Source organism: Frankliniella occidentalis, unplaced genomic scaffold, assembly GCF_000697945.3.
Source record: "Frankliniella occidentalis isolate FOCC.00 unplaced genomic scaffold, Focc_3.1 Scaffold15, whole genome shotgun sequence".
NCBI lineage: Eukaryota > Metazoa > Arthropoda > Insecta > Thysanoptera > Thripidae > Frankliniella > Frankliniella occidentalis.
The window spans coordinates 1912723-1931462 of record NW_026267145.1 but is presented as its reverse complement, the minus strand read 5'-3'; the positions used below and the strand labels follow the sequence as shown (position 1 = coordinate 1931462).

Genomic DNA, 18740 nt, shown 5'->3' with positions numbered 1-18740 from the left:
CCGGGCCGAGATTCGAACCAGCGATCAGATTCATACCGGGCCGGGACGCTACCGACTTGGCCACGACGGAACAATACAGAGTACTACTTTCAGCGGCATCTTGATCTAAGCTGTAATCGACGCCCGAAGACACTCTTGGCCAGCAGAGCAGGAAAAATGACCGCGGATGGGATTCGAACTACCGACCACCCGCACGATCTGCCTACGATCACGCTTTAACACGCTCGGCTACCAGCTTGCTCCTACGGGACCGAGGTCTGAGCGCGGTCATGCCGAATGGGAGACAAAAAGCGACAAAGAAAAAATTTGCCCCGCCCGGGAGTTGATCTTAGGGCCGACAATTTTGGTTCGGATGAAGCTGCATGCGGTCAAGTCGACTGTCTGTAGCTACAACTGTTTAACTACAAAAGGGGCGTGTGCGCCTGGTTCTCTGTCCTTATCGAGAGTAAAAGCTAGCTGACACCTTAAATTTACTTATACATTCTTTACGTTTAGTCAAAAGTTTTTTTAAGGTATCATCTGCTAAAAATCTCAACCGATAATCGATCTTGAAAGCAGAAGCAGATGATACAAATTTTGGAATAGGTCTGTTTTCTAATTTTCCATTATATTTAGCTGTCATTTGTATATATGGCTGCTTGTTACTCGCTATTTTGTAATTCGGCGTTCTAGCGGCGTTGAGGAGGGCATAAGGCGCGGACAGAGCGGCCGGCGTCGGTGGCCTACTATTGTTGTGCAGGGACGGGGCCTGCCCTGCCTGCCTGGCGCAGTATTGTTAGTAAGTTAGGGTAAGGGCCTGGCCCGAACCTCAGCCAGCCAGGCACTCACTCGAACACCATTCCCCCAGCGCCAAATAAATTGTTTTCTGGTCTCCGCTTGGTTCTCTGTCGTTATCGAGAGTAAGCAAGCTGACACCTTAAAGTTACCTATACATTCTTTATGTTTAGTCAAAAGGTATGTCAGTGTCTCCACTAAGTTGGTTTAGGTTAGATCCGCCAGAGGTAGTTAATGCAATAGTCGTAAGTAGTTAATCGAAACGTTGGCGATTTCGATCATCGAAATGATGTCATTTTGTGCCCACCGGTATCGATATTATCATCCATGGTATCGACCATATCTCACTGTGACAGTTTCGTTCTCAAACATTAGTATAATCCTCAACCGGTGAGTCTAAGCTACATTCTAATCCCGATGCTCATGACGTGCGACATTACTACAATTACAATAAAGAGGTGTTTGCGCTCCTGGCGCAGAGCTGTTGCTCAAACAGACTGACGCAAACAAGGCGGCGCGGTGATCGTTGTGATCGTGATGACATTGAAGATTGGCTTCACGAATGTAAACGAATAGAAAAGTAAAGGTGGCCCTGAGAGTAGTACACCCTATCATTTTAGCCCGTTTTATTTCCCGACAAAAACCAGGTCTGCTGTAACGTTAAATGTAAAAGCTCAGAAGTTATTAGTGGTTTGCACCATCAGAGGGCCACCTTAGGGATCATCCAGGAGTAAGTGCGTCCGTCATTCGCCGTTCTAAACCTGCTAAGTTCCGCCAATGCCAGCCTTTATAGCGCCTGGTGGGTAGGCAAAATCTTGCCTGCAATGCACGTGCGCACAGCGGGTAGCCTATCCCGAGTCTTGCAGGCGCTGAGCTCCTGTAATTTTCAGAATGAACATAAGAGAACGAACGTACTTTCTGGACGATACCACATGTGGACGTACCACATCAAAAGCAAACGGTGGCTATGTGACTATGTTCATTTCTTACCGCACGAGCCGGAACTATATTCAGGGCTTGAAGACAAACACGACGCAATAGGTTTGTAGTCGACATTGCCTTCGCAGTGGAGCCGAGCGGCTCGTCTCCGAGCTCGTCTCGTCTCTCCCCTTCCAGAACAGTGAGTCTTTTCCCCATTGTTTCTACATACCCACGCATTGACTCTCGGTTCGGGGTAGCCTCTGGCCTCCACACTACTCGGGGGGCTTGTCCTCAGAAGCGTAGTTCCCGTGTGCAGGCTGCGTGCCTGGTGATGGCCGCAGCGGCTAGTGTTGACACGGGCTGCACCTGAACTCACTCAAGGTGTGCGAGGGGATATAAGCGAGGGCAGAGCGTGGCGGGCCACTGTCTTTGGCGGTCTAACACCATGGCGAGGGTTCTGTCTGTGGCGCTGCTGGCGCTGTGCGCACTGCAGGTGAGTTCGCGGCCTTAGACGAATGCACACACAGAAAATCGTTCTGTGTCCAGGGGACCAAATACAAAATTTATAAAATTTTAGTTGTGTGGACGAAATTTTGACTTCACTGACTTATTAATTAAGTCATCTTAACTTTGTTTAAATTGGTTCGATCATGTATAGTTATAAAAGTGAGGGTACTAGATCGTTGTCAGTTTGAGGAACTTAATTTTATATCGTACGACGCCTCTTGGTGGTATCAACTTAATGGTTCACTGGGTGCAATGTGCGATAGACCGACGAACTTCGGCTGCAATTACATTTCCCGGACAAAGCCTGCAGTTTCCTTCCTTTCTTTGTTGGTGTTGTGCAGGTTGCCTCAGGCTCACCCCTCTTTGGGTTCAACTTCGGCGTGGACGACCTCATCGGAAAGGTCAAGGACGTCGCCGAGGACGCCGCCGAGGCCGTGCACGATGCAGCTGACGCCAGCTCCAGAGCGCTCCACGCGGCGCAGGACGGGATCCGTGGGGGACTGGGAACCTTCGAGCGCGCACTGGGCTGGTTCGGACTGGGTGAAGAAGAGGAAAAGAAGGACAGCGCGACTATCGTCAAGGTGACAGTACCAGAGGTGGAGGAACACAGCAATCCCCTCTCTTCTGCGCTCGGCGCCGCCTCATCGGCCCTCAGCAAACTGCCCAGCTGGTTCGGCTTCGGCCAGGATGACGATGACAGCGATGACGACTTGTCCGTGACCATCGGGCAAAACGAGGACTTGGTCGTGCTGAACCTCAACGCCACCGTGGAGGCCAGAAACAAGGCGGAAGAAAGCCTGCTGCAGGCAGGTGATACCGACTTGGACTTGTCAGAGGCCAGGAGGGCAGCTGCGACGGCGCTGAGCGCCGGACTCAAGGCCGCAGAGGTTGCTGAGGCCGCTGCTTCGGCTGCAGTGCAGGCAGGGCTCGGGATCGCGCAAGAGGCAGAAAAGAAAGCCAAGGAAGTGATCGCCACAGCTGCTGTGAATGCCGTAGCCGCACTGGAGGCGGCCAACCAGACCATCGCCCAAGAGATCTTGGTCGCGGAGGCCCTACTGGAGGAACGAAAGGATGCAGCTGAAGTCGCGGTCCGCGTGGCTCGCGAAGCTTCCGGAGTCTTTGACGCAGTCCTCAACCGCGCCGAGGCCGACGCCGACCACATCAAAGAGGACGCCGACAAGGAGTTGGAGGCTGTAGTGAAACTTGCCTCCAAGTCTCAAGATGCAGCTGACGAGGCCCTGGATATTGCCCTAGACGCCGCTGAGATGGTGGAGGCCGCCGCCGACGCCCAGCTCTCCCTGGCCGTCGAATCAGGTTCCGAGTCAAAAATTAAAATAGCCCTTGACGAAAAGGCAGCAGCCGAAAAAGAAGTGGACGCCGCTTTCCAAATTGCTGTCGATGCCCAGGAAAAGATTGATCAGGAAATCGAGGACAGCATAACTGCTATCGAAACAGTCCAGGAACTGACAGACAACATAATCGACAAACTTGTAGAAGACACAGAAGACAGCAAAGATGCTACAGACGCACGTATCGAAACAGCAGTCGCAAATGCAGAAGACGAACTAGCGACAGAAAATGAGATCAACGTCACTATTAATACTGAGACACCCACCGCCCCTGCTGAGAACGAACACGAAGCTGATTCCAACGTAGCCATCGCTATCGAGGTTTCTAGTGAGACCACCACCGCCGTTGCTGAGACCGAAGACGATGTTGACTCACATTTGGCTATCGCTATCGAGCTTTCCGGTGAGACCACCACAACCGCTGCTAAGACCGAAGACGATGTTGACTCACATTTGGCCATCGCTATCGAGCTTTCCAGTGAGACCACCACCGCCGCTGCTGAGACCGAGGACGATGTTGACTCCAACGTAGCCATCGCTATCGAGCTTTCCAGTGAGACCACCACCGCCGCTGCTGAGACCGAAGACGATGCTGACTCGCATTTGGCCATCGCTATCGAGCTTTCCAGTGAGACCACCACCGCCGCTGCTGAGACCGAAGACGATGATGACCCTAAGGTAGCCATCGCTATCGAGCTTTCCAGTGAGACCACCACCGCCGCTGCTGAGAGTGTAGATGACGCTGACTCTAAGGTAGCCATCGCTATCGAGGTTTCAAGTGAGACCACCACCGCCGCTACTGAGACCGAAGACGATGATGACTCTAAGGTAGCCATCGCTATCGAGCTTTCCAGTGAGACCACCACCGCCGCTGCTGAGAGCGAAGATGACGCTGACTCTAACGTAGCCATCGCTATCGAGCTTTCCAGTGAGACCACCACCGCCGCTGCTGAGAGCGAAGATGACGCTGACTCTAAGGTAGCCATCGCTATCGAGCTTTCCAGTGAGACCACCACCGCCGCTGCTGAGACCGAAGACGATGCTGACTCCAACGTAGCCATCGCTATCGAGGTTTCCAGTGAGACCACCACGACTACCAAGGCCGCTGCTGAGACCGAAGATGACGTTGACTCTAACGTAGCCATCGCTATCGAGGTTTCCAGTGAGACCACCACCGCCGCTGCTGAGGCCGAAGACGATGTTGACTCGCATTTGGCCATCGCTATCGAGGTTTCCAGTGAGACCACCACCGCCGCTGCTGAGACCGAAGATGACGTTGACTCTAACGTAGCCATCGCTATCGAGCTTTCCAGTGAGACCACCACCGCCGCTGCTCAGACCGAAGACGATGCTGACTCTAACGTAGCCATCGCTATCGAGCTTTCCAGTGAGACCACCACCGCCGCTGCTGAGACCGAAGACGATGATGACTCTAAGGTAGCCATCGCTATCGAGCTTTCCAGTGAGACCACCACCGCCGCTGCTGAGAGCAACGTAGCCATCGCTATCGAGGTTTCCAGTGAGACCACCACCGCCGTTGCTGAGACCGAAGACGATGATGACTCCAACATAGCCATCGCTATCGAGCTTTCCAGTGAAACCACCACCGCCGCTGCTGAGAGTGACGATGACACTGACTCTAAAATTACGATCTCTGTCGATTTGAGTAGTGAGTCCACCAGTGCTGCATCCGATTCTGAAGCGGTAGAATCTGAACCATCAGTTACTATTAATCTTGACAGTGCAGATGGGTCGTCGAACTCCACAGCGGTTACTGCTTTAGCGCAGGCTTTGCAGGGTGTCTTGCAGACTTTGGTTGGTGATGATTCAGCAGTCGTGTTGAATTTGACCGTATCTTAACATGCCTACTTTTTGTAGTTGGCTTTTAGGAAAACTTGCCTGAGATGGTGAAAATAAATTTGTTTCGAAAATTAGCTGCCTTGATTGTTTGTGTGTTTGGGGGGGGGGGTGCTTAAAATGTGGATCCCGATTTTGGGTTGAACCCCAATGGATCAATCTACGCCACCTATCACCCGTCACCCATCACCTGCGATTTCGTGTACTTACGCGTACAACTCGGATTGTGGTTAAGACTTAGCTCTTTGTAAACAATAAATGTGACTATACACCTTATGATTGGATTTCGCGATGGATAAACACGAAATCGCAAGTGATAGGTGACGGATGATTGGTGATGGGTTATTTTCCATGTCGCATCCTTTGACCAAATTTACATAAAATTTCTAAGGGAAACTACACACGCAAGTGACGTACGTATTTTTTACAGTGTTTGTAACATCTGCTAGTAATTCATTTTTTGATGGTTTTTACTGGGTTGTCCCCTTAAAAAGTACGCCCCTGTTTGTAGGTACACGATTGTAGCTACAGCAGACAGGACGCGAGTCAGCTTACACAGAACCGTCTATAGACGAATATTCATTTCTTCCGCCGATGGTAGAATATCAACCAGAGATAAACAGCGCTAAGAAATGAAGCGAAAACGAAAGGTATCAATGCCTTTTCGAAGCTCTCGCCTTGTCCATGCGCACGAAGGAACAGGTCACAGTGGTTCGGCGATCCCCTTTTTGCGGGAAAAACCCTTAAAAGGCGGATGGGTTTAAAAGTGTCCAAAGTAACAAGCCCTAAGAGAATTTTGACCTGAGCCCTTTCGTTTGGGAGCTATGGCAGTGCAAAGATAGAACAATAAAGAATTTATTCAATTTCAAACTTCGCTAAAATGACCTCTACATCGGGTTTTAAAACTAACCCCAGGCATTCCCTATCGCTACCCAGAGTTAATGAACTTGCATTTAACATATAAAACTACTCGCCTGCCCTATAGTGGCTGCTCCTGACTCGATTTAAAGCTGATAATTAAGGGAAAATTGCTTAAAAGTTTCCTTATGACAGCCCTTTTTTACTCGCTTCAATAGCATTCAACGCGACCAAGCACCGACTCGTTGAGGAACATATGCTTTGAAGTGTGGGGAACACAGTGGACCTGCGCAAAGTTGCGCATTTTCACCTCCTGGCAAACTAGGGCCTCTCGCAGCTGACGCGGTATCACCGAGAGGCCTACGACCGTGCGTCCACATATGTTGACGAGAGCAGGCGGCTGGCAGGGGGTATCGCCGCTCAGGCGCTGAGGGTAGGCCACTATCTCCAGACAAACACTTGGCGGGAAGGCCTACCCGACGCGCCACGGGCGTTGTCATTCGGAATCGAAAAAAGTGGCTTTTGGACTTGCCCTAACCAACATTGTTTCCATGAAACAAACTAAATGGAAGTTACAGAGATTAATGGATCTGTCTGAGTTATTTTTAGACAGTCCCTTCCCTTAAAGAGTGTTTCTACCAGAGGGGAAAACGTGCCCCCCCCTCCCTCGCTCTTCCTTTTGATGGTAGCAGGGACTTGGGCCAGGGCCTGTCGGCTGGTCAGGGATTATGTGCAGAGCAGGTCCTTGCCTGCTTGTGCCCTACAGTTAAAACTATAGTACCATACATGTATCACACTTTCAACTACAGTACCACACATGTATCACGCTTAAAAGTGTAGTACCACTCTGACTGCCGGCATTGTTGCCACAAAAAGGGACGTCCAAAGAAGAGTGCTGTAGCTTTACTTGCCAAGCGCCTAGCAGAGGGTGCATAGGCAAGCCTGTGGTGCTTGCGAGCACAACGGGACAGCCTACCCCCCAGGCGCATGTGCTGCATAGACGTCCCGGCGGCCAGTCAGCTTAACCCGAACCAACTCGAGGAGATCCCTTCTCGGACAGTACATGATATCCGACGTCGACCGACGCGCCCAGGGTGTAAGCAGAAGCCTAGGACCTGCTCTGCACATAATCCCTGCCTGGCCGAAAGGCCCCGGACTGCCCGGGCGACGCACCCAGAGAAACACTATCCGAACCCCAATCCAACAGTTATAAGTGCAATACCACGAGTACTAGGCATTGTTATAGACATAAAGAGGCTGATCCCTGGTCGCGGAAGCGATGTGCGTTTCTGTTGTTTTGTGATTTTGTTATGTTGGCAATTAATTTTCATGGGGAAGTAATTTTCAACTTCTTTCCTCCTTTGTTTTTTTTTTTTTTTTTCCCATTTTGCCCATTTACTCGACGCCGCTCCTCGCGCGTACGAAATATACCTCAGTTCTACCATGCCGTTCTCATGCGCAGGCTTGCCAACGCACAGACTGCAACATGAGGCGTTTTAGAAGCAAGCGCTCATTTTAACTTTGACCTCAGTTATCTTTCCAACGGTAATAATTGCTCGAAAATTAGTTTCGCAGCCATTGTTGTAGTACTCTGATCAGAACAACATATCTCTGACTCACATCAACCCTATAAACTTTACTATTGGGAAGGTTGGATCCCCATAAGTTGGGCCGTGATCTCCCAAACTCCTGGGGGCTACTCGACTCGATTGTTAAGGCTTCACCTCTTATTTTTATTCAGATTCTTTATTTCTTATTGCTTTAAGGCATCCCACTTCCAACTATAGTACCACACATGTATCACGCTTTAAATTTTAGTACCGGTTCTACACCACTCTTCACTTTTAGGCGTGACACAGTGTGGTACTAGTTGGAAGTGTGATACATGTATGGTACTGCAGTTTTAACTGTGAAACTCGTGGTATTCCACTTATAACTGTTGGACCGTTTCATCCTTGAGTTTCCAGAGTATGTTAGAAACAGCGCCGATTCTCTTCGTCTTATTGGTTGAGCGATTAGCGAAGCCTATTACTCCAGTGATGATCAAAAAGTTTCGCGTCTGTCTGCCTATCTGTCTGTCTGTCTGTCTGTCTGTCTGTCTGTCTGTCTGTGCGCACGATAACTAGAAAACGGTTTGAGCTAGGAGACTCTAATTTTTATTGTAGCTTTGTATCATAAAAAAGAAGAACTGTGTTGATTAGCCCTCTGGCTCAAAAATTAACGTGTCAAAAAAATCATTAACAAAAAGTCCAAAACATATGAAATATTTCTTTAAGAATTTTTTTTCACATCTTTTTTAGAGGTAACTCGTCAAAGTAGATCCCTCTGCACCAAAATGTTGACCGTTTGGCTCTATCTCTAACCATTTGGGCGCCAGAGGGCGTTTTTCACACGGAAATGACCCCAAAACATTTTTATGTTAACTCTCAGATATTTTATGGTGTCCGGAGGAGTAACTAATCAAACTGGCACCTCAAGGAACATGATTAGTGACTTTTGGGGCCGAAGGCCTATTTACGGCTGTGCCCTTTGCCCGACTCGGGTGTCAGCGCCGCAGGCCTAGGTAGATGTAGGCCAGGCGCGTCGCAGCGTAACAGTGTTTCGTGAGATATCGCGAAGCCATCCGAAATCCGTGGAGTCAAACTATAGTTTGACCACAGTTTTCTGTAGTTAAACTATAATTTAACTACAGAAAACTGTGGTCTAACTGTGGTTCGACTGCACCAATCAAACTGCACTTGAAATGTTCTTATTTAGGAGTCTAGACTAACGTATAGGGAATAGTTCAATCTATTACCGAAGCGCACTTCAACTTCTTCTGTATTAGTTTTAAACTGAACATATGAATACATATTAACTAAAGTCATTAAGAGTAGTTCGAACTACAGATCCTTCCACCCGGGTGTTACACGAGACGTGGTCTGGCGTACATCTACCTAGTCTTATTATGAAGCCGATAGTCCTTACCAATTCTAAGGATTTATTTGTAGCACAAAGGTTTCCAATCTAGATTACGAAAAGCAGTCCATTTTAATAAAATTACAGTCATTAATGCGTTGGTCTGGATTAGGACACAAACAGATCTGTGATGCATACAGGACACATTCGGTTAAGAACTCGCGCTCACGCCACGATCAGCGCAGCGTGGAACCGAGGCGAGGAAGCAGGATGGGCAGGGGATGCGGCAGGGAAAAATAAGCCTGTGTACCGGCGCCAATTTAGATTCGCAAAATAGCTCAGCAAAATGGTATTAGAATTCAATATTCTTTATTTCAGTCCCTTTGTTACAAGAAAACGCGGTTTACAATATTCTTACTTGGCAGCATATTTTCTTACAGTTAGACGAGTTGTTATAAAATTATCATTTGCTACTTTCATTTTTTTAAGTTTATCTGTGTAAAAAGAATCTACAAATTTGTGCGTGTGCCTTTTTAGGGGGGTGAACATAGCGAGCTCATCAGATATCTCCATAATCGATGGCCAGTCAATGTGATTTTACAACTTAGTAGCAGAACTACATTCGCATCTCGGCAGAGAATGGAAGTTCTGATCGTGTGAAGATCCTGTAGCGGGTTTATCAGGGCGGACGCGGGTTTGCCTACTAGCTCGCTCTGCCTGTAAGGCGCCATTGCGCCTACGGCTCGCAAGGGTATGCAATCCCGCATCAGCGGCGTCCGCGCTGATACATCCGGTATGGTAATGGAAAAAAGATTCATCTAAAGTCTCATTTCACTCTGAAAAGATGTTTTGACTATAAACTGCCATATTCACCACGCCCAAGTTGGGCTTCGCTCTTTGTTTGATAGAGTTGATGAGTGTTCTAATGGAAGACACAACCGAACACGGCCTCAGATTTGGTGAAAACTACATGCACAGTACATTATTGACCTCTGGAAAGATAATTTATTTTTCTCCTGATTCTGCTTTTGGTTATTTTCGGAGGCACCATAAAATTGTTGAATTGTCATTTTCGCCTTTGCAACAAATGCACGATTGACTTACATTTTTGAAAGAGAACATATCTGCGTAAACAGAAGCGGAACCCCGAATTAACGCGAATGATAAAAACAATGTTTACAAACTGTTTCTCTTTCCAGAGCTTCCAACAAAATACAGGTTCATTGTTAAAAATAAAAGCTACCTAAGCACCTTAAACATAATTATAAAAAAAATACCGTTACTGACTAGGAAGTTCACAACCTTAGAGCCCACAACTTGGCGTTACGCACTGCATGGGAGGCGCATCTAACAGAGTAGAAATGCTACGCTGACACCGTGGGATATCTTTATATTTTGTTTCTGGTGTGATATGGAGCTAGGCAAAAGTTCTGCCCTAGTAGAGTCCGTTAGTCCTTGCCTACACACGTTCAGACACAGCTCTCGGGTCCAGGAATGTTGGTGGCGATGAACAGGCCCTTGTTCCGTCGCAACGAGCCGTTCAAGGTTTGGTGTGGCGCCCCTAGAGGGCCTCCCAGAGGGCCTCCGAGAGGGCCTCCCAGAGAGCCTCCGAGAGGGCCTCCCAGAGAGCCTCCCAGAGAGCCCGGCTGGTACGGCGCGGGCGGCGGCGTTCGCTCCGGCGGGGACGGCGTGCGGCCCATCAGCCCGGGCGAGAGCCGAGGCGAGAGCCCACCGGCGGCCGGGGAAGTCTGAAAGCGGAAATGTCTTTTAACGACAAACTGTACCTTAACCTCAACCGGGACATAACGCGGCATGTTGGGAGAGAAGAAAAATAATACAGAGGGGGCAACAGTTGAGTTTGTTTGTCTCTTACCGGCGAAAGCGTCCTTCTGCCCAGCGTGCCAGCCGCCAGGCCGTGACCCTCCGCCAGCACGGCCCCCGTGCCCGCGTCCGAGAACAGCGAGTCCGGCCGCGAAGGATGCGGCTCCGCGCCCACGGCTGAAAAGTGAGGACAGCATTACAGCGACAGCGCTTCAAAGCACGACATTAAAAGTAGGTAGCGTCTCCTCACTGCCATGTTAGACTGGGTGGGCTGGAAGGGGGCTTGTCTCGCGGAGTTATGAACAATGATCGTTCTGAAGGCGCAGTAGAGTGTACCGCATGCCGAAACAAGTGCATACCCAGCCAAAACTAAACGTTTACGAGGAAGGTCGACGAAGGTTCGAGGTCGACCGACTTCCATTTCTGACTAGGATGGTTCTCTCGCTACGCTTATGATAACGCCTGCTCGAGTGGTGCGTAGGCCAACCCTATAATAGGGTTAAATCTTTTGCTATTATCCCTCCTACCAGGGACAACCAGGAAGCTCACAGGTACTACCAGGAAGGACACGAAAGCACTGTTCGCTTACCGAATACGGTCGGTCTACACCGACCGAGCAAGAATCATTCGTGAACTACACAATGTCTTAGAAGCCTTCATAATCGTTCAATAATCCCTTTTAGTCTACAATACTGGCAAGCACACGGCTGAGGTGTGTTGCAGAATCCTCATTTTAAATTAAACAAAACACAAAAATAAATAAAAAACACACTGCGCCAAATTTGGTTGAGTACAGGCTGTGGCAGTTGGGCGCGATGGCGCGGTGGTAGGGCGGTCAGAAAGCACCACTGCGTGTGTGTTTTCAAACCGACTGCCGCTGCTTCGCTAGGAAGTCAGTGGCAGCCAGGGGCTGGCGGCTCGGCTGGCGGCCACCCAAAGGCCTTCCAACTGGGAACTGGGCTGCTCTTCCGGAACAGAAACCAGACCAACACAACAGGCGACCCTCCCACCCCCTCTCCCCGCACACACACACACGGTGGACGCCGAACGGACGCCACCATGCCGGCAGGGAGCCCCACAAAGGGGGACTGATATAATCTGCAAATTAGTGGGCCGCCACGCCTCCTCCCCCTTCCTCCCCGCTTTGCCCGGGGCGCTGGCCGGGGCCGGGGCCGGGACATGCCCTCCAACCCCTCCAGCCCGCCCGGCACACCGCGGCCCCGCCCGGCACACCCGCATCTTGCTGCAGGCTTCCCGTCGGCTCCCGGAGTGCACGTCTCTGGCGCTGGCGCTGGGGCCGCAGCCGCGGCTCGAGGGGTCAGGCTGAGGAGAGCGAGTCTGACGGCCACATTTATTAAATAGCTGTTGGCTGCGCACCGCGAACCTGCCAACCCCGAGGCAAACACCGGCTGACTTCGTCCGATGCGATGCATGGGCGATGTACGGAGAGGGTGGTGAGGTCGTATCTGAGCAAGTCACTTACTTGCCAACCTGCAACCACATTGTCGCTTTGGCTTTGGTTTAACCACCCCTACATTGAACCGCACGGTAAAAAGAATATCTTGGAATTCAAGCAGATACCTGCCTTGAAAACCAAGTATAGATCGCTTGAAATCCAAGACGCAACTTTTACCGTAAAGGTTTACCGAAATGCGTTATTCCCTTTATATTCGCTCAGACGCATAATAATAAAATAGGTAAAACAAATAAATTGCTAAAATGATGAGCATAATTTTGTGCCATACTTTTGCATACTACCCTCATTCCTTTCCTCGACCGTAGACCCAGTTTCACGGCGCAAAATCTCGCGGACACGGTAGGTACCTCCCCCCCCTCTCCCCCGCTGACCACACCCCAGCGAGGGCCGCAGCCGACTGCTTAGCTCTACCGGTCCGTCTTTCTGGGTTGTGGTCACTGTTGCCGGCGTGGGGGGCGAGAGGGAGTGTGCAGCGGCGGAACGAGAAGGGGAGGAAAAGAGAGAGAAAGTGCAGAGATAGATGGATGCCGGGTCAGTGGGTGTCGGATGAAAATGGGTCTCGGGGGACTTGGAACGGAACACAGTGCAGGGAAGAGAAGGACGCGCCTGCCGGACGGAGGGGGTGGGGGTTAGTGGGGAGGGATTCGTCAACGTGGACGAACCCTTATTGATCCACTTATTATCTTTTCAGGGCGCTCTATTCCGAGCTCTATTCGCACAGCTACATATACTCCACATCACATACCTCGACAAAAAGGGCTTTGTTTTGCGCATTCTCGTACCCCCCCCCCCACACACACACCCTGAGGTGCACACTGACAATGTGTTCTAAGTAACTTTTTCTCCAGTCTTCGTGGAGCGATCGTCGCATCGTGGATGCCTTCCAGCTACCTCCTTCCAAGTTTGAGATCTGGACACGGGGCGAGCGCCAACGGAGGGGAGTGGGACAGCCGGGGACATGTGGAGCAGGAGAGAAAGGGCAGAGGGAAGAGAGCGCGTCGGAGGCCCGGAGGCTTGCATGTTGTCCCGCTCAGGTGTGGGGCAGGGAGCTGAGAGCGGCTGAGTGGAAGGGGCTCGTGCGCCCGGGGCAAGGCCCCGACCCGGGCCGCAACCTCGGGGGTACGTACCTCTCGGAGTGTTGAGGATGTCCGGCCGCAGCTGCTGCTTGCCGTCAGACTGCGACTTGAGCGTGTACGACACGACGTAGCGCTGGTCGCCGTCGTTGATCTCGAGCGAAGAGTTCCTCCTGCCGGGCGGCGGGCCGCCCTTGTGCTTGACGCCGGGGTGGCCCGGGTGGCCCGGGTGGCCGGCGAGCCCCGCGCCGTTGTGGCCGTGGCCCACCTTGTCCAGGTGGCCGTTGTGAAGGCCCAGGGCGCCGCCGAGCGCGTTGCGCCGCCGCACCACGAGCACCACGACGGCCAGCGCCACCAGCCCGAGCGGCAGCAGCACGCCCAGCACCACGGCGGCGACCCCCACCAGCCCGGAGCTGCCCCCGCCCAGGATGAGCTCTGCGAACAGGGACACCTTCATTAGACAAATGCTGTAGACTGGCTCGCCCGCTGATTGCAGTTGAGATGGACAGTGCAAGTGCTTGTGCGCCTGGGCCAGCCTGGGCCGGGGTTGCTGGCCTCTACCCCCGCCCCATAGCCCGCCTGTCCTGACCGAGCTGGACGGTGCAGACAGGAGTGCCGTCAAAGCAGAGAGAGTTACGGTGGAGTTTTACTAACTCCGGGTCCAGCCAGAAGCTGCGCTGCGCGAATAATGGCAAAGGCCACTATCAGCATATTGTTACCAAGAAGTTTTTTCGAACTCAAAAACCCTTCGAGAAAAAACAAACTGTAAGCACTTCAGCTTTTTCAACAAGATCATTTACACATTTTAAAGTTCAGAATGGCACGCGGTGTTCACAGCATTACATCGTTAACTACTTATTTTAAGACATAATTAAAACTAAAATCCCGCTTTGTCTCACGCTCTATTTTTGTGTTCGCGTTTACGATTCCGACAAAGTCCCCAAAAGGGGAAGACACTTATTTATGTTTAAGAGACTCGCAACCGAATTTGGCAGCGTGGAAGTTGAGGCGGGGCTGTATGATGCGCGGATGCGCCCGCCCTGCCGCCGTGGAGGTCGCATCTCATCACGAGCCACGATCAGGGACATCCTGTGAGCAAGGGGTGGGGGGAGGGACTCTGGGCCCGCATCGGACAGTCAAACGAGACGAAGCAGTTAGGACCCCGCACCAGTCCACTCCAGCTGTACAATAATACTCTGAAAACAAGGCGGTGTTAAACTTGCATATTGTGTTCGCCCGGGCTCTTACTTGTGCTCCACAGTTACCACCCTCGCCACGCTGACGATTTAATAAGAGTTTGCCGATTGTGTATTTATCGATTGAATAAAGCCGGCTCATCTGCACGACCTGTCTCGATACAACGTCAATAGCAGACAGCCCTCCCCCGGGCCTCCTTCCCAATTTCCTCCCGATCCGGTACGCCCGCTCACCCGCCCGCCCCACACCCAGGAGCCAGACAAGCCCTTCAAACAAGTCTACCAATTTTTCATGAGTTTAATTCCGCGCTCCCTGACGGCCGGAGTGTCTGCCCGCCGCGCCGCCCGCTGGTATCGCGATTGCCATGGACGCGCCGCCCAGAGGCGAGGCAGGCGAGGCCGGCGGAAGCGAGCGATCCAGCGGCTCAGGAAAGGAGAGAGCGCCCAACCAGGAACAAAAATACTGTGACCTATGCCAAATTAAAAGCTGATTTCCCTTTTTCTAATAGGAGTTATTTCAATCCAAGTTTTCAAATTTGATGTAGAAAAAAATTAGCACACAGGATATACCATTTTTTTCCAATTTTCGGAAAAAATGAGAAAAGCGAAAAGCTTTTTTTTATTTTTCTCCCCAGCCTTTTCCGGTTGTCTCCCGGCTTTCTTCGGGCACTTTCATCCCTAATCCAAGCACTCACCCGGCAGCTGGTCGCGGTTGAGGCCGGCCCGCGTCAGCTTGTCGTCGAGCACGGCGGGCGCGCTGTGGCCCTTGAGGTTGTGCGCGCGCACCACGAGCGACACGGGGCCTCGGCCGCCCTGGCCGCGCCCCGCCAGGATGCTGGGGTCCAGCGACCACGTGGGCTCCGCGTCCACCTCGCCCGTCGTGGAGTTGAAGAGCACGCGGCCCGAGCGCGGCTCCAGCAGGATGAGCGAGAACCACTGCGGCAGGCCACCCGGGTGGCCCGGCAGGCAGCCCACGTCCAGGCGGCCCGTCTGCCCGCTCACTACCACCGAGCAGTTGGTCACCGAGCCGGGCGGGCCTGTAACAGAGAAGGCTTTTTACTTTTTTTTGAAAAATTATGTTTTTTGATAGTTTTTGTTTTTTTGTGTTTTGTTGTTTCTGTTTTCTTCCAACTTTGATTTTTTTCTTGATTTTTTTGGAGTAATGTTTTCTACTTTCATTGATTCTTTTCTGATTTGCTTTGGGGGGAGTACAATGATTCTGTTCGTGTGGGTGTGACACTCACTGGCTTGCACGACCCGGAACATGCAGGGCTCCTGCTGGCGCCCGACCTCGTTGGAGGCCCAGCAGGCCAGGGTGCCGTAGTCCCGCTCCGACAGCGCCGTGTACTCGAGGTCGGCCGTCATGGGCCCCGGGCGCGACTCCTGCACGTCGTACGTGTTGCCGCTGTTGTTGAACTGCCAGAAGAACGTGACGGCGTCCGCGGGGTCGGCCGCCACCCGGCAGCGGACGCGGAGGTGCTCCTGCAGCGCGGCGCCCACCACCACCACGCCGTCTGTCTTGCACACCGGGGCGACTGCAACAGGAGGGCGAGAGGGTGAGACAGAGAACGTAACCTTTAAAAGGCATGAAAGCTCCAAAGGCATTACAGTTGTATTTTGCGAAATATTTACTTCCCATGGAATAACATTGGGGTCTGACACCTATGAGGAGGTTGCCCGATAAGAGGAACAAGAAGAAGGTAGCACTGAGGAGGTGGCGTGGCGTAGTGCCGTCCCTAAACAAGGCAGAAGATGAGCGACAGTCTAGCAGAGGTTAGGATGCGAGTCGTTAGATTTCAAACAGTTTAGAACGGGCCTATGGATCTAGCATCTTAGTACCACCTATACCAAAGTTTATTACAGTTGAGTCATTATCATTGAGTTAAAATTGTACCAATGTAATATGTCCGTACACTAACCTAAACAACGACACCGGGACGGTTTAGAAGATTGTATAAACTTACTTTTCCGAGGCCAAACTTTGCAGAAAGCACTTTTTGACACTATGTTGCTACGCCGGTCTAATATGGACCCAATTTTTCTTTACAAATTCTACAAAACTTGATTTATGATCACACATCCACTCGCGATAAAACACTGTACGGTCGCCGGCGTCACCCACCGGCGTTCTGCTTTGTTTAGGGACGGCACTACGCCACGCCACCTCCTCAGTGCTACCTTCTTCTTGTTCCTCTTATTGGGCAACTTCCTCATAAATAGGAAGCATACTTCCGAAATCTACGCAAAATTCTGCGTCAAAAGAACCACATGTGATAGTGTTCTGTTCAAAAATTGTATAAATTGACTGCATTTTTTTTGGACTTGCTTTTAAATTTGCTTGTTACATGCGGCTTGTACGACGCTGAATTTTAGGGGAATGCGATGGTGCATCCCGAAATTAAAGTGGTTGACTCATACATGAAACATTTTGAAAACACAAAAAATGCACACTTTTAACACCCCTATAACGAGTTTAACACCCCTGGAAAGGTAGGACACGGTAGGACATCACACCTTTCTTTTTCCAGTGTACTCCACGGGGTGACTCAACCTAGTCAAATTGGTCCTGACCGCCAAGTGGACCCGACAATCGAGACTCCCCCCATGTGGAATGATGGCCCGGGGAGGATGTTCTGAACCAGCGTTGCATCTTATCGACCGTTTGCACTTCTTCCTCGCTGCGAGCCGAGCCGAGCCGAGCCGAGCCGAGCCGAGCCCAGGGCGGCAAACTAAATCAGAAGGGTGCTTTGCCCTACGGGCCTCGAGGGCCCTGTGGCGCTGAGCAGGGAGGGGAGGCCCCAGACGACAGAGAGGAGGGAGCGAGAGCGAGGGGTGGAGGGGGGAGGGGGATTCAACTTTGCAAATTAGCGGAGAAAAAGTATTAATAACCCGAAACTTTCAACTCCAGGCATAATTTGAGCCGCGATCAGACGCACAGTTCAAATTATCTGGTTTATCGCTGAAAATCACCATCGGCTGATGTTTTGTGCTTTGCTCTTGATGGTGGTGCCCCCGCCACTGAACAGGATATGCATCTCCTTGTGGACGAAAATAATTAGACCTTTGAACGTGACTCGAGATTAGCCATCTTGTAAATTGAATTCGGCAAGCAGGCGGAGCTGGCAAATTAATGGTTGATCATTAGAACATCTCGCGAGAAGGGGCGAAGCGTGGCGTGGCGGGGCCTGACCAACAGCAAAGGAACAACTCCTTGGAGGGGCAGCAAGCAGGCCTCGTCCCCTCGCCCTGAGAGGACCTTCGTTCCACTTCTATTGCACGCCTTTAAATTAAACGATAAGGGTATTAAGGCTCGCATGAAGCAAGGCCGCTTTACCTTGTACCATGACTCAAGGCTGCTGGTCTATATTTTCCCACTAAGCCAATCTAAACGCACCTCACCCAGATTGGGCCACAGCTCTTAATCACCACATTAGAGCGATGGTGTATATCTGTACATGAAGAGCTGTCTTTACAGAATGTATCTCAAAGAGTTCTGCAAATCAACATCAACTTCCTTATTAGGGACGAGAAGTCTCTTTCATACGCGATGACAAAGTGAGTCTCGTCTGGCAGGAAGACTTGGGGTTTCGCACGGATATCGCAGCAGCGGGTAGAGTGAGCTGAGGGGGGCATTATCCGACACACGCCGCGGTAGTGATGGTTATGCCCCTAGTTTAAACTTTTGGCGCGAGAGCAATGCGTGCCGGAGTATGTGTCGGTGAGGGGGGAGGAAGGGGGTGGTAGTTTCGCGGTGCTGCCTCGTTGGGGTTGGTACTTCGGACGTACCAATTAGTCACTGCCCTCGCCCCCTCCTCCCTCACCAACACACACACACATACACACACGAACGCATTGACACGAGCACGGATTAACTCTCAAGTGACACGCGCCAGAGGCCGTATCACAGCAATCCTCTTCCCGGACATAAGAGCTGGGAAAACTACTTTGAAATGACGTAATATGCAGTTCCGACAGCCTCCCGACGCTGTCCAGATGAAAGGGAGGTTGG

At 51.3% G+C, this 18740-nt stretch overlaps 2 protein-coding genes across 10 annotated transcripts in view; one reads left to right on the top strand and one right to left on the bottom strand.

Annotated features, from left to right (window-relative positions):
• Positions 1 to 2081: 2081 nt before the first annotated feature.
• Positions 2082 to 5485, top strand: LOC113209005 (uncharacterized). Of its 5 annotated transcripts, XM_052263956.1 has the most exons (6): positions 2082 to 2188; positions 2544 to 4229; positions 4305 to 4454; positions 4530 to 4622; positions 4707 to 4781; positions 5064 to 5485. In XM_052263956.1, exons 1-6 carry the CDS (start codon positions 2141 to 2143, stop codon positions 5409 to 5411), a joined length of 2400 nt encoding a protein of 799 aa, XP_052119916.1. In that variant the 5' UTR covers positions 2082 to 2140; the 3' UTR covers positions 5412 to 5485. The 5 variants fall into 5 exon arrangements, with proteins under 5 accessions (XP_052119916.1, XP_052119915.1, XP_052119914.1 ...); XM_052263955.1 differs by having other exon boundaries at positions 4380 to 4622; XM_052263954.1 differs by having other exon boundaries at positions 4305 to 4622; positions 5139 to 5485.
• A 4031-nt stretch (positions 5486 to 9516) lies between these two features.
• The window catches only part of LOC113209007 (hemicentin-2-like), a 211700-nt gene continuing 202476 nt past the window's right edge, over positions 9517 to 18740 (bottom strand). For 4 of the 5 annotated variants that reach the window (XM_052263931.1, XM_052263935.1, XM_052263932.1 and 1 more), the window contains 5 exons: positions 15976 to 16266; positions 15427 to 15768; positions 13590 to 13970; positions 11038 to 11162; positions 9517 to 10912 (listed from right to left, as the gene is read on the bottom strand). In XM_052263931.1, coding sequence (XP_052119891.1) covers positions 10634 to 10912; positions 11038 to 11162; positions 13590 to 13970; positions 15427 to 15768; positions 15976 to 16266 — 1418 coding nt within the window. In that variant the 3' untranslated portion in view covers positions 9517 to 10633. The remainder of the gene's footprint in view (positions 10913 to 11037; positions 11163 to 13589; positions 13971 to 15426; positions 15769 to 15975; positions 16267 to 18740) is intronic. The other variant, XM_052263934.1, reaches the window with a different exon arrangement.

What these genes read in the sequence shown, in the direction of transcription:
- LOC113209005 (XM_052263952.1), top strand. Translation starts at nt 2,141, where the DNA reads ATGGCGAGGGTTCTGTCTGTGGCGCTGCTGGCGCTGTGCGCACTGCAG. An exon ending in TGGCGCTGTGCGCACTGCAG is followed by an intron (nt 2,189 to 2,543) that starts GTGAGTTCGCGG and finishes GGTGTTGTGCAG; the next exon opens with GTTGCCTCAGGCTCACCCCT. An exon ending in ACGTAGCCATCGCTATCGAG is followed by an intron (nt 4,623 to 4,706) that starts GTTTCCAGTGAG and finishes ATCGCTATCGAG; the next exon opens with GTTTCCAGTGAGACCACCAC.